Consider the following 15,867-nt stretch of genomic DNA (forward strand, 5'->3'; position numbering starts at 1 on the left):
AGAGCTGCAATCAGCAGGGACACCTGCTCAGGATTGCAACCCAGGGACAGCTGTATTACCACCAACAACCACCGGAGGGAACCCAAGAGCAGAATTCACAACAGTACCCCCCCCTTGAGGAGGGGTCACCGAACCCTCACCAGAGCCCCCAGGCCTATCAGGACGAGCCAGATGAAAGGCACGGACCAAATCAGCAGCATGGACATCAGAGGCAAAAACCCAAGAATTATCCTCCTGGCCATAACCCTTCGATTTGACAAGGTACTGAAGCTTCCGTCTCGAAAAGCGAGAATCCAAAATCTTCTCAACCACATACTCCAACTCCCCATCAACCAACACAGGGGCCGGAGGATCAACAGAGGGAATCACGGGCACCACATATTTCCGCAATAAAGATCTATGGAAGACATTATGGATAGCAAAAGACCAATCGAAAAGACACTGGATTAATAATCTCAGAAATCCTATAAGGACCAATAAACCGAGGCTTAAACTTAGGGGAAGAAACCTTCATAGGAACATGACGGGAAGACAACCAGACCAGATCCCCAACCCGAAGCCGGGAACCAACACACCGACGACGGTTAGCAAAACGTTGAGCCTCCTCCTGAGACAACACCAAATTGTCCACCACATGAGCCCAAATCTGCTGCAACCTGTCAACCACAGAATCCACACCAGGACAGTCAGAAGGCTCAACCTGCCCCGAAGAAAAACGAGGATGAAAACCAAAATTACAAAAGAAGGGCAAAACCAAGGTAGCCGAACTAGCCCGATTATTAAGGGCAAACTCGGCCAATGGCAAGAAAGCCACCCAATCATCCTGATCAGCAGACACAAAGCATCTCAAATAAGTTTCCAAAGTCTGATTAGTTCGCTCGGTCTGGCCATTTGTCTGAGGACGAAATACGGATGAAAAAGACAAATCAATGCCCAGCCTAGCACAAAAGGCCCGCCAAAACCTAGAAACAAACTGGGAACCTCTGTCGGACACAATATTCTCCGGAATACCATGCAAACGAACCACATGCTGAAAAAACAACGGAACCAAATCAGAAGAGGAAGGCAATTTAGGCAAAGGCACCAAATGAACCATCTTAGAGAACCGGTCACAAACAACCCAGATAACCGACATCCTCTGGGAAACCGGAAGATCAGAAATAAAATCCATAGAAATATGCGTCCAGGGCCTCTCAGGGACCGGCAAAGGCAAAAGCAACCCACTAGCACGGGAACAACAGGGCTTGGCCTGCGCGCAAGTCCCACAGGACTGCACAAAAGAACGCACATCACGTGACAAAGAAGGCCACCAAAAGGACCTACCAACCAAATCTCTGGTACCAAAAATACCAGGATGGCCAGCCAATACAGAACAATGAACCTCAGAAATCACTCTACTAGTCCATCTATCAGGAACAAACAGTTTCCCCACTGGACAGCGGTCAGGTTTATCAGCCTGAAATTCCTGAAGAACCCATCGTAAATCAGGGGAAATGGCAGAAAGGACCACCCCTTCTTTCAGAATGCCGACCGGTTCAAGGACCTCAGGAGAATCAGGCAAAAAACTCCTAGAGAGGGCATCAGCCTTAATATTCTTAGAACCCGGAAGATATGAGACCACGAAATCAAAACGGGAAAAAAACAAAGACCATCGAGCCTGTCTAGGATTCAGCCGTCTGGCAGACTCGAGGTAAATCAGATTTTTATGATCGGTCAAGACCACAATACGGTGCTTAGCTCCCTCAAGCCAATGTCGCCACTCCTCAAACGCCCACTTCATAGCCAACAACTCCCGATTGCCGACATCATAATTGCGTTCAACAGGCGAAAACTTACGGGAAAAGAAGGCACACGGTTTCATCAAGGAACCAACAGGATCCCTCTGAGACAAAACGGCCCCTGCCCCAATCTCAGAAGCGTCAACCTCAACCTGAAATGGAAGAGAAACATCCGGTTGACGCAACACCGGGGCAGAAGTAAATTGGCGTTTAAGCTCCTGAAAGGCAGAGACAGCCGCAGAGGACCAATTCGTCACATCAGCGCCTTTCTTCGTCAAATCGGTCAATGGTTTAACCACACTGGAGAAGTTAGCAATGAAACGGCGATAAAAATTAGCAAAGCCCAAAAACTTCTGAAGGCTCTTCACGGACGTGGGCTGAATCCAATCATGAATGGCCTGAACCTTAACCGGATCCATCTCCATAGATGAGGGAGAAAAAATGAAGCCCAAAAAAGAAACCTTCTGCACTCCAAAGAGACACTTAGACCCCTTCACAAACAAAGCATTATCACGAAGCATCTGAAATACCATCCTGACCTGTTCTGTTGTGAATTCCGTTCTTGGGCTCCCTCCGGTGGTTGTAAATGGCACTTTTATGAATTCTGCCCTTGGGCTCCCTTCGGTGGTTTTAAGTGGAACTGCTGCTCCTTGGATTTAGCTTGGCAGCTGCTTCCACTGATCGTCTCTCCTGCTCTGCTATTTAGCCTGGCTCTGATCTTCAGCCAGTGCCAGCTGTCAATGTTTCTTGGTTGGATTCAGATTTCTCCTTGGATTTCCTTGATAGTCGGTCCTGTTCAGCAAAGATAAGTCCTTGCATGTTCATTTGTTGTCCTCTTGCTGTGGACTTAATCATTCAGCTAATTTTATGTTTGCTCTAGTCCAGCTTGTCAGTATTCTATATTCAGTTAAGCTGGAAGCTCTGGGGAAGCAGATTTGCCCTCCACACCGTTAGTCAGGTGTGGAGATTTTTTGTAAACTCCGTGATGGATTTTTTTAGCTTTTAATACTGACCGCACAGTATCCTTTCCTATTCTGTCTATCTAGTTAGAAGTGGCCTCCTTTGCTAAATCCTGTTTTCATTCTGTGTATGTCATTTCCCTCTCCACTCACAGTCCATATTTGTGGGGGGCTGTCTGTCCTTTGGGAGCTTTCTCTGAGGCACGATAGCTTTCCTGTTTCCATCTTTAGGGGTAGCTAGTTCTCCAGCTGTGATGAGATGTCTAGGGAGTGACAGGAACATTCCACGGCTACTTCTAGTGTTGTGTTAGGTTCAGGAACTACGGTCAGTAAAGATACCATCTCCTCAGAGCTTGTCCCATGTTGCTCCTTAACCACCAGGTCATAACACTGTTCCACATGAGACTCCCAATCATCGGAAAAAATTAAAATGTCATCCAAATATACAATCATGAATTTATCAAGATAAGTCCGGAAGATATCGTGCATGAAGGACTGAAAAACAGATGGAGCATTAGAGAGCCCAAATGGCATCACAAGGTATTCAAAATGGCCTTCGGGCGTATTAAACGCAGTTTTCCATTCATCACCCTGCTTAATACGAACAAGATTATATGCCCCCTGAAGGTCAATCTTCGTAAACCAACTAGCCCCCTTAATCCTAGCAAACAAATCGGAAAGCAGAGGTAAAGGGTATTGAAACTTGACCGTGATCTTATTCAAGAGGCGATAATCAATACAGGGTCTCAAGGAGCCATCCTTCTTAGCAACAAAAAAAAATCCCGCTCCCAACGGTGAAGAAGATGGCCGAATATGCCCTTTCTCCAAAGACTCCTTAACATAACTCCGCATGGCGGTATGTTCAGGCACAGACAGGTTGAAAAGTCGGCCCTTAGGAAACTTACAGCCTGGAATCAAATCAATCGCACAATCACAGTCCCTATGCGGTGGAAGGGAACTGGACTTGGGCTCATCGAATACATCCTGAAAATCAGACAAAAACTCTGGAATTTCAGAAGAGGAAGAAGAGGAGATTGACATCAAAGGAACGTCATTATGAACCCCCTGACAACCCCAGCTAGTCACAGACATAGACTTCCAATCCAACACAGGATTATGTACCTGCAACCACGGAAAACCCAGCACGATAGCATCATGCAAATTATGCAACACTAGAAAACGACAATCTTCCTGATGGGCTGGTGCCATGCACATGGTCACCTGTGTCCAAAACTGGGGCTTATTTTTATCCAAAGGTGTAGCATCAATGCCCCTTAAAGGAATAGGGTTCTGCAAAGACTGCAAGGGGAAACCACAACGCCTGGCAAACTCAAAGTCCATTAAGTTCAAGGCGGCGCCTGAATCCACAAACGCCATGACAGAAAATGATGACAATGAGCAAATCAAGGACACAGATAACAGAAATTTAGGTTGTACAGTACTGATGGTAACTGAACTAGCGATCCTCTTTGTACGCTTAGGGCAGACAGAAATGACATGAGAAGCATCGCCACAATAATAACACAACCTATTCTGACGTCTGAATCCTTGTTGTTCCGTTCTAGACAGAATCCTATCACACTGCATTGGCTCAGGCATCTGCTCTGAGGACAACGCCACAGCGCGCACAGTTCTGCGCTCCCGCAAGCGCCGATCAATCTGAATGGCCAGAGACATAGAATCACTCAGACCGAAAGGCGTGGGAAACCCCACCATAACATCTTTAACGGATTCAGAAAGACCCTTTCTGAAAATTGCCGCCAAAGCATCATCATTCCATTTAGTCAACACAGACCATTTTCTAAATTTCTGACAATACAATTCTGCCGCTTCTTTACCCTGAGACAGGGCCAACAAGGTTTTCTCCGCTTGATCCACAGAATTTGGTTCATCATATAATAATCCTAAAGCCTGAAAAAAGGTGTCTACATTAAGCAAGGCCGGATTCCCTGATTCCAGGGAAAATGCCCAATCCTGAGGATCGCCACGCAGCAGGGAGATGACAATTTTAACCTGCTGAATGGAATCACCAGAGGATCGAGGTTTCAGAGCAAAAAACAGTTTACAGTTGTTTTTAAAACTCAAAAATTTGGACCTGTCCCCAAAAAACAAATCAGGAGTAGGAATCTTAGGCTCTAAAACAGGAGTCTGAACAATATAATCAGAAATATCCTGTACCCTAGCAGCAAGCTGGTGAACACGAGAAGCTAATCCCTGAACATCCATGCTAGCACAAGACTCCTCAGCCACCCAGAGAAAAAGAGGGAAGGTAAGACAAAGCAGGCTACAGAAAAAAAAATGGCTCAACACCTTTCTTCCCTTCTTCTGAGATGCATTTAACTCATTGTGGGCCAGTTGTACTGTTATGATCCGGTGACCTTGGAGCCGCATGAGACTTTCTCTGGAGAAGGTGGAACCTGTACTGACCGTAAACCCTAAACTGACACCGCAACTAGAAGTAGCCGTGGGGTGTACCTAACACATCCTAGACACCTCGACACAGCCGGAGGACTAAATACCCCTATAGATGGAAATGGGAATTCTATCTTGCCTCAGAGCAGAACCCCAAAGGATAGGCAGCCCCCCACAAATATTGACTGTGAGTATTAGAGGAAAGACACACGCAGGCAGAAAACAGGATTTAGCAAAAGAGGCCACTCTAGCTAAATAGAAAAGGATAGGACAGAATACTAAGCGGTCAGTATTAAAACCCTAAAAATATCCACAGCAGATAATACAAAAATTCCACCATCTAACTAAAGACATGGAATGTATATCTGCATCTCCTGAGAATCCAACTTGACTGAAAAAGTCCAAACACAGTCTAAGCTGGACAAGAAAAAACAATGAATGGTACAGAATTGTAAAGCACACAGCATGTGTACTGCAGAAACAAAACCCAGACACTTATCTTTGCTGATCTGGCAGCATGGCAGGAGGAACCAGACAGAGATGTAAAACCTCCAAGAACAATGGACAACTGGCAAGGGCTAATGAATCCTGCACATCTAAATACCAAGTGAGAGCTGCAATCAGCAGGGACACCTGCTCAGGATTGCAACCCAGGGACAGCTGTATTACCACCAACAACCACCGGAGGGAACCCAAGAGCAGAATTCACAACAACCAAGATCCTCTCTCATCTGTTGGAAATTTGCCCTCCCGAAGTTTAGTGTCCTTGTCACCCCTCTACTACCCATCTTATTAAAGGTTACATGAAAACTTATTATTTTGTGATCACTATTCCCCAAGTGACCCCCAACCCTTATATTTGTTATGCGGTCTGGCCTGTTTGTTAATATTAGGTCTAGCAGTGCCCCCCTTCTTGTTGGGTCCTGAACCAGTTGTGAAAGGTAATTGTCTCTCATAGTTGTCAAAAACCGATTACTTTTGCTGGAATTGCAGGTTTCTGTTCCCCAATCTATTTCAGGGTAGTTGAAGTCCCCCATAATAATGACTTCTCCTTGGGTCGCAGCTTCATCTATTTGCTTTACGAGGATGTTCTCCATTGCTTCCATTATTTCTGGAGATTTATAACAAACCCCTATCAGTAATTTATTATTTTTTCCCCCTCCCCTTATCTCCACCCACAGGGACTCTACATTTTCATTAGATTCACCTATATTATGACGCCAGATGGGTTTTAAGGACGATTTTACATACAGACACACCCCTCCCCCTCGCTTATCTGTACGGTCATTTCTGAAAAGGCTATAGCCCTGCAAGTTAACAGCCCAGTCATGGCTCTCATCCAGCCACATCTCAGATATCCCCACCATGTCATAATTATGCTCCAACAACATTATTTCTAATTCCTCCAATGTTGAACATATCACACTGTGTAGGATTCACCCAGTGGTGTAACTACAATAGGTGCAGGGATTGCGATTGCACCCAGGCCCTGATACCTAAGACACCCAAAAAGTCCCTCTCCCATACTGAAAACACCGATACTATTAAAGACTTTCGATAATTGGGGGGTCAAATTGGAGTTTTTGCATTGGGGCCCATGAGCTTCAAGTTACGCCACTGGACACACGTCTTTGACAAGTTAAATGGTAATGTCAATGTATTCATAAATTGTCATGATGATTAACAGAGGAAAAAGAGAATGGACAGCACCTCCAAAAATCATACATTGATCTAATGCCACTAGGCAAAAATATATAACTGAACATGAGGTTCTTAGTTTAGCATTCTGATCAGACTGTATGAAGCCCACTGCTACTTCGTGGCGAACCTCTTAGTGGGTCTGTGAGGCAGTGACCGGTGTTATATGCTGAGAGGGTTGCTATGCGTCCCCCATGATGTGCAAAAAAGCATATGGAGGTCACGGGAGTGCATTGCAGTCACAGGCCTAGCTGTGATTGCAATGCAGAATAAAAGTGAACTTTGGTCTTGGGTAAGCTATTTGTCCAAGGCAGATTTAAGAAAACCCGCTCTGGGCTTTTATTTTTTAAATGGACTACGGGATGGTAGTGGGGCAGTCCGTTTCCTTCCCAGCTGGGTTTTCCATGTGGCCTATGGCCACAGGTTCCTTGTAAAACCCCCTGAAGTAGAGGTTTTGTTTGTGTCAGTTTAGGTTTTGCAAGTGTGCAGAGCCAACCTGTGTGAAGCAACACAGAGACAATCGGAGCCAACAGGCCTGGCACCCCTCAGCGTGCACGATGGTGCAGTCGCCCATGGCAACTGGTCCCGTTTACAGACGATTTTGTTTTCCCGGCTGCGATCCGGATGATACTGTCTCCTATGCATTTATGTGAGTTTTGGACATTAAAAACACATTTTGCTTTGAACTTTGCTGGGTCACTGTCTCATCAGTGCACAGTGTGGATACCGCTGCACTACAGGGTCCCTATCCACTTAACGGAGAAGTGCCGTGAGCCGACCACCGCCATAGCGACAATGCAGGAAAACTCTGCCTTACATGAGAACATGATCCTTAATTATTTTATGGGGTATTTAAGTATTTACTAAAATATATTAAAGGGAACCTGTCACCCCCAAAATCGATGGTGAGGTAAGCTCACTGTCATCAGGGGCTTATCTACAGCATTCTGTAATGCTGTAGATAAGCCCCCGATGTTACCTGAAAGAGGAGAAAAAGATGTTAGATTATACTCACCCAGGGGCGGTCCCGCTCCGATGGGCGTCTCAGGTCCGGTACAGCGCCTCCCATCTTCATTCCATGACGTCCTCTTCTGGTCTTCGCGCCGCGGCTCCGGCGCAGGCGTACTTTGTCTGCCCTGTTGAGGGCAGAGCAAAGTACTGCAGTGCGCAGGCGCCGAAAAGGTCAGAGAGGCCCGGCGCCTGCGCACTGCAGTACTTTGCTCTACCCTCAACAGGGCAGACAAAGTACGCCTGCGCCGGAGCCGCGGCGTGAAGACCAGAAGAGGACGTCATGGAATGAAGATGGGAGGCGCCCATTTGACCGGACCGCAGCGGGACCGCCCCTGGGTGAGTATATTCTAACCTCTTTTTCTCCTCTTTCAGGTAACATCGGGGGCTTATCTACAGCATTCCAGAATGCTGTAGATAAGCCCCTGATGCCAGTGAGCTTACCTCACCATCGATTTTGGGGGTGACAGGTTCCCTTTAATGGAATCGACCTATAGCCCCCTATTTTGTACAAATATAATTTGGTCATTCTGTTTAATTAACCCAGAAGCTAGAATTGATCAAAACTTAGCAAGCTGAAGAAAATAAAAAATAAAAAAGTCGTTATAGTTATATCATCATAACACAGTAATCAATAATGTTAAAATGCTAAAAAAGGAGTAATCAGGGATCAAAAAGGGATTGTTAATTCTCTCATTTTTTTATCCAAATTATATCACTGTATCCAAACAAGGGTAAACAAACACAACAGTAATGTTACCTGGACTTTTAGATTGTTTCCAGAGTTTTTGAAATACTCCTGTAATTTTATTATTACTACTGTGTTGATCTTTATATTTTTTTACAATAGTATCGCATTTAACGCCATTTGGTGATGCTACTGGCAATGGTTGTTCAGTTGTGTCAGATTCCAATTCAGAAGATAAAATAGAATATGGACCTTCATCTCCAGAATTATTTTCATAGATAACTTTGCCGTCATCATCAGTAAATGTACAATTAACAAATCCTTCCTCTTTGAATGTTTTATCAATCAATGCTAAACTGGATGAATCTGGACTTTTTGGTAATGGACTCTTTTTTGACTGAACAGTTGTTGATAGATTTATAACTTCAGAAACCCTCTTTGGTTTGGATTCAAAATTTGCAATTGTTACATGAGACCTGCTTTTTAGAGATTTTTGTTTGCCATAATCAATGTTATCATCATCGGAAGCTCCAAGCTGGAATTCCGGGAGATGGTCAGAGAAGTAAAATAAAGCTTTGTGTACAGGAGCAAAATCTGATCCATTGACTCTTTGCAGTGAATTTGAAGTTTTAGTAAACTTTTCTATACCAGATTGTGAGAAGGAGTGAGCCAAAATTTGGCTGCTTTTGCTCTTATTCCATGCAGTTGATTGTCCAAGTCCATCATCAGTGGTTTGCTTTGAGAGGCTTAAATCACAGGACATCATGCTGTGGCTCCTTTTGGATTCCATGGCTTTTTGTGCAGTGAGGGTCTTTATTGAATCCAATGTAAAACCTGAGAGATCCTGCAGATGGCCAATGTGATCATCTAAATGGTGAAGTAAACTTTTAATAAAGTTGACATGACCTCTAACATCCTTCATGTCTTCAAATACATCTTCAACTCTGCAAAAAATAGAAATAATGGAATGTAGTGGATGTACAAGCATATGAACAACCATGGAAACATAAACATGCTAATTTATAATGGAGTTATCAAGAATAGAAAGCATTACAGCGATCACCATGTACGTATAAGCAAATGTAAAACCTTTCAAATATACACTGCTCAAACAAAAAAAAGGAACACTTATTATACTATTATTTTATTATTATTATTATTATTATTATTTATATAGCACCATTGATTCTATGGTGCTGTACATGAGAATGGGTTACACACAAGTTACAGATATCACTTAGAGTAAACAAACTAATGACAGACTGATACAGAGGGGCGAGGACCTGCCCTTGCGGGCTTACATTCTACAGGATTATGGAGAAGGAGACAACAGGTTGAGGGTTGCAGGAGCTCCGGTGTTGGTGAGGCAGTATCTCCGGTAGTGATGAGGAGGCAGCGGGGTCAGTGCAGGTTGTAGGCTTTCCTGAAGAGATGGGTTTTCAGGTTCAGTCTGAAGGATCCGAATGTGGTTGATAGTCGGACGTGTTGGGGCAGAGAATTCCAGAAGATGGCGAATATTCTGGAGAAGTCTTGGAGGCGGGTGGATGAGGAGCAAATAAGTGTGGAGGAGAGAAGGAGGTCTTGGGAGGATCGGAGATTACATGAGGGAAGATATCGGGAGATTAGTTCAGAGATATATGGAGGAGACAGGTTATGGATGGCTTTGTAGATTAGTATTAGTAATTTGAACTGGATACGCTGAGGGAATGGGAGCCAGCGAAGAGATTTGCAGAGGGGGGGAGCAGGGGAGTAGCGAGGAGAGAGATGAATTAGTTGGGCAGAAGAGTTAAGGATGGACTGGCAAGGTGCAAGGGTGTTAGCAGGGAGGCCGCAGAAAAGGATGTTTCAGTAGTCAAGGCGGGAGATGATGAGGGCATGCACAAGTATTTTAGCAGATTGACGGTTGAGGAAAGGACAGATTCTGGAGATATTTTTGAGCTGGAGGCGACAGGAGGTGGACAGAGCTTGGATGTGCGGTTTGAAGGACAGGGCAGAGTCAAAGGTTACTCCGAGGCAGCGGACTTCCGGTACTGGGGGAAAGCATGATGTCGTTGATAGCGATAGATAGGTCAGGTAAGGAAGATCTATGGGATGGAGGAAAGATGATGAGTTCATATTTGTCCACATTGAGTTTGAGGAAGCGAGAGGAGAAGAAGGAGGATATGGCTGAGAGACACTCTGGGATTCTGGACAGTAGAGCGGTGACGTCTGGGCCAGAGAGGTAGATCTGAGTGTCATTAGCATAGAGGTGGTACTGGAATCCATGGGACTTTATGAGTTATCCCAGGCCAAGTGTATAGATTGAGAAGAGTAGGGGTCCTAGAACAGAGCCTTGGGGGACTCCAACAGAGAGAGGGTGGGATGAGGAGGTAGTGTGGGAGTGGGAGACGCTGAATGTGCGGTAGGAAATGTACGAGGAGATCCAGAATAGGGCGAGGTCTTTGATGCCAAAGGAGGAGAGGATCTGAAGTAGGAGGCAGTGGTCAACTGTGTCGAAAGCAGAGGACAGGTCTACAAGGAGGAGTACAGAGTGTTGTCCATTAGCTTTGGCGGTAAGTAGGTCGTTAGTGATTTTGGTCAGGGCTGTCTCAGTTGAGTGATGGGGGCGGAAACCAGATTGTAGATTGTCAAAGAGCAAGTTAGATGAGAGGTGGGAGGAAAGTTCAGAGTGGACGTGCTGCTCCAGGATTTTGGAAGCGAATGGGAGCAGTGATATTGGGCGATAGCTGGACATAGCAGTTGGATCGAGGGTTGGCTTTTAAGGATATGCAAGTAGAGGAGCTGCGGAGACACCATCACGTGTTTCTCAACGCAGGCAGTGAATAGCCAGGCCTTTCCCCGGGAAGGAACAACCAAGGGAAGGGCAGCATCCAATAAAGGAAAACATCCAATAAAGGAAAACCACCTATGCCAAGCATGGTATCCATCCACAGACAGCTGTTTCGGGGGTTTTGCCCCTCATCAGTGTGGAGTAGGAAACTGGCTATCAGGAGCAGTGCCTAGTAGAAAGACTATAAAGGCACGGATGATTGACCTCGTGGAGACCAAAACATCCAACACTGCGGAGACACCATCACGTGTTTCTCAACGCAGTGATCCAGAACACTGCCCCCAAATATGCAAATGCAAGTAGAGGAGCTGCGGAGACACCATCACGTGTTTCTCAACGCAGGCAGTGAATAGCCAGGCCTTTCCCCGGGAAGGAACAACCAAGGGAAGGGCAGCATCCAATAAAGGAAAACATCCAATAAAGGAAAACCACCTATGCCAAGCATGGTATCCATCCACAGACAGCTGTTTCGGGGTTTTTGCCCCTCATCAGTGTGGAGTAGGAAACTGGCTATCAGGAGCAGTGCCTAGTAGAAAGACTATAAAGGCACGGATGATTGACCTCGTGGAGACCAAAACATCCAACACTGCGGAGACACCATCACGTGTTTCTCAACGCAGTGATCCAGAACACTGCCCCCAAATATGCAAATGCAAGTAGAGGAGCTGCGGAGACACCATCACGTGTTTCTCAACGCAGGCAGTGAATAGCCAGGCCTTTCCCCGGGAAGGAACAACCAAGGGAAGGGCAGCATCCAATAAAGGAAAACATCCAATAAAGGAAAACCACCTATGCCAAGCATGGTATCCATCCACAGACAGCTGTTTCGGGGTTTTTGCCCCTCATCAGTGTGGAGTAGGAAACTGGCTATCAGGAGCAGTGCCTAGTAGAAAGACTATAAAGGCACGGATGATTGACCTCGTGGAGACCAAAACATCCAACACTGCGGAGACACCATCACGTGTTTCTCAACGCAGTGATCCAGAACACTGCCCCCAAATATGCAAATGCAAGTAGAGGAGCTGCGGAGACACCATCACGTGTTTCTCAACGCAGGCAGTGAATAGCCAGGCCTTTCCCCGGGAAGGAACAACCAAGGGAAGGGCAGCATCCTGATAGCCAGTTTCCTACTCCATAGGTGGTTTTCCTTTATTGGATGTTTTCCTTTATTGGATGCTGCCCTTCCCTTGGTTGTTCCTTCCCGGGGAAAGGCCTGGCTATTCACTGCCTGCGTTGAGAAACACGTGATGGTGTCTCCGCAGCTCCTCTACTTGCATTTGCATATTTGGGGGCAGTGTTCTGGATCACTGCGTTGAGAAACACGTGATGGTGTCTCCGCAGTGTTGGATGTTTTGGTCTCCATGAGGTCAATCATCCGTGCCTTTATAGTCTTTCTACTAGGCACTGCTCCTGATAGCCAGTTTCCTACTCCACACTGATGAGGGGCAAAAACCCCGAAACAGCTGTCTGTGGATGGATACCATGCTTGGCATAGGTGGTTTTCCTTTATTGGATGTTTTCCTTTATTGGATGCTGCCCTTCCCTTGGTTGTTCCTTCCCGGGGAAAGGCCTGGCTATTCACTGCCTGCGTTGAGAAACACGTGATGGTGTCTCCGCAGCTCCTCTACTTGCATTTGCATATTTGGGGGCAGTGTTCTGGATCACTGCGTTGAGAAACACGTGATGGTGTCTCCGCAGTGTTGGATGTTTTGGTCTCCACGAGGTCAATCATCCGTGCCTTTATAGGCTTTTAAGGATAGGCATGATTGTGGCATGTTTGAAAGCAGAAGGGAAGGTGCCAGAAGTTAGTGATAGGTTGAAGAGGTGGGTTAGGGATGGGATAAGTGTGGGGAGGAGGTGGGATGGGATGGGGTCGAGCGCACAGGTGGTGAGGTGCGATTTGGAGAGAAGACAATTAAGCCCCCCTTCAGTGATGTAGGATAGGCAGGTTATGGGGTTTGGGCATTGGTCTGGTATACAAAGGGGTTGTGGTGGTTGAACAATGAAGACTTGCCTTGTCTGGTCGATCTTATTTTTAAAGTGTGTGGCAAAGTCCTCCGCAGAGATGAGGGAGGTTGGAGGGGGCAGTGGGGGGGCAGAGGAGGGAGTTAAAGGTTTTGAATAACTGTTTGGGGTTATAGGATAGGGAAGATATGAGGGTTGTGAAGTAGGCCTGTTTAGCAGAGGTGAGAGCAGATTTAAAAGCGAGTGTTGCTTGTTTGAATACAGTGAAGTCAGCTTGCGAGTGTGTTTTCTTCCAACGCCGCTCTGCAACCCTGGACACTTGCCGGAGCTTTTTAGTGGTGTTATTGTGCCAAGCTTGTCTATTGATACGTCGCACTCTGCCATGGAAGAGAGGGGCAACCGTGTCAATGGCTGATGCGAGAGTGGCATTGTAGAAAGCAGCGGCACTGTCTGTGTCGTGGAGTGAGGATACGGATGCCAGTGGTAGGTGGGTGTCTAGGTGTGCAAGGTTTCTGCAGGGGTGTGCATGTTGCTGGACATGGGTGACCGGTGAGGAGGACAGGGATGAGAAGGTGAGCAGATGGTGGTCGGATAGAGGGAGAGGGGAGGTGGTGAAGTTAGATAGAGACCAGAGACGGGTGAAGACGAGGTCTAGTGTATGTCCGTCTGTGTGGGTGACTGTGGAGGACCACTGAGTAAGTCCAAAGGATGAAGTAAGGGACAGACGTTTGGAGGCTGTTGACTGAAGGGTATCAATGGGGATGTTGAAGTCACCCATTGTGATGGTGGGAATGTCAGCAGAGAGAAAGTGAAGAAGCCAGGTGGAGAATTGGTCAATAAAGGCAGTGGCCAGGCATGGAGGTCAGTATATGACGCCCACTTGGAGGTTGGAGGGAGAGTAGATGTGTTCAGATATCGCTGAATTAAATATTCCAGCTGCAAATCTTTATTCAATACATAGTGGAGTGCGTTGAGAACAATAAAAAATAAAAATGATCACTGTAAATCAAAAGTAATATCCCATGAAGGTCTGGATTTGGAATGATGCTCAAAATTAAAGTGGAAAATCAAATTACAGGCTGATCCAACATCAGTGGAAATGCATCAAGACAAGGAAATTATGCTCAGTAGTGTGTGTGGCCTCCACATGTATGTATAATGTCCCTTCAACGCCTGGGCATGGTTCTGATGAGGCAGCAACTGTTCTCCTCAGGGATCTCCTCCCAGACCTGGATTAAAGTACCAATCAACTACTAGACCGTGTGTGGTGCAACGTGACATTGGTGGATGGAACGAGACATGATGTCCCAGATGTGCTCGATTAGATTCAGCTCTGGGGAATGGGCAGGTCAGTCCATAGCATCAATGCATTCATCAGACAGGAACTGCTGACACGCTTCAGCTACATGAGGCTTAGCATTGTCATGCATCAGAAAAAACCTGGGGCCCTTTGTACCTGCATATGGTCTCACAATGGGTCTGAGGATCTCATCCCGGTACCTAATGGCAGTCAGGGTACTTCTGGCTAGCATAGGGAGGGCTTTATGGCCTTCAAAAAATGTGTTCCCACACCATTACTGACCCACTGCCAAAACTGGTCATGCTGGAGGATGTTGCAGAATGTTCCCCACGATGTCTCCAGACTCTGTCGTGTCTGTCACATGTGTGCAGTGTAAACTTGCTCTCGTTCATGAAGAGCACAGGGTGCCAATGTCAAATCTGTCAATCTTGGTGTTCTCTGGCAAATGCCAATCACTCTGCATGATGTACGTATCATGATCCAGGTCGGGGTTTGCCTCCTGCTTTTCGTTCCCCGGCCTGGTCATGTAAGGGTTAACCTTTTCTGCCTCTCTCAGGGATGGGGGTGGCTATTTTCAGCGCTGTTGCCGATAACTCTTGTCAGTGATAGTATCTGCTTTCGGCTTGAGGTGCTGACCCAGTTCGCCCAGTGCGTGTCCTTTGCCTTCTGACTTCCCAGCTTAGTGTGCTCCTCTCCCCGTCCCTTGTTTAGCGTGTTTCCGTGTGCCTGTTTCCCCACTGTGCATGTCCCGGTTTGTACTCTAACATGCCCTGCTGTACTCCGTGTCTGTTTCCTCTGGTCCTACCTGGCTCCGACCCTTGTGCTTGTGTTTGACTAAGCGTCCGTCTCACCCCGTTCTGATACTGAGCTCCCGACTGGCTTATGACCTTTGGCCTGTCTCCGACACTGCTCTTGTCTCTCTCTTTGGTACTATGTTCCCAGCTGTGTACGATTCGGCATGTTCGAACTCTCTCCTGCCATCTATCGGTGGTTTCCCCGCTACTGCAGGTCCTCACTTGCGGGGAGCCGCTGTTTTCCGCTCTTCCTTGCCCCCTGGTGGTTGTACCTGGAATAGCATCTCAGGTACCCACGACATTATCACTGACCCTATTTAGTTTAGTGGGGATTTACTTCTTGTTGCTGTTTTCTGTGGTATGGACCCCCTTCGCGCTCTGACAGAGCAGGTTGCTGGTCTGACCCAAATGATGCCAAATCTATCTGTGGAGCAT

General features: G+C 46.5%; 1 protein-coding gene across 1 annotated transcript in view; it reads right to left on the reverse strand.

Moving 5' to 3' along the window:
* LOC143775485 (transient receptor potential cation channel subfamily M member 7-like) overlaps window positions 1-15,867 on the reverse strand; it is a 211,044-nt gene that overhangs the window by 55,466 nt on the left and 139,711 nt on the right. The window contains exon 18 of the mRNA XM_077263672.1: window positions 8,616-9,487. Within this exon, the coding sequence (XP_077119787.1) occupies window positions 8,616-9,487 (872 nt within the window). The remainder of the gene's footprint in view (window positions 1-8,615; window positions 9,488-15,867) is intronic.

Source organism: Ranitomeya variabilis, chromosome 5 (assembly GCF_051348905.1).
Source record: "Ranitomeya variabilis isolate aRanVar5 chromosome 5, aRanVar5.hap1, whole genome shotgun sequence".
Classification (NCBI taxonomy): Eukaryota; Metazoa; Chordata; class Amphibia; order Anura; family Dendrobatidae; genus Ranitomeya; species Ranitomeya variabilis.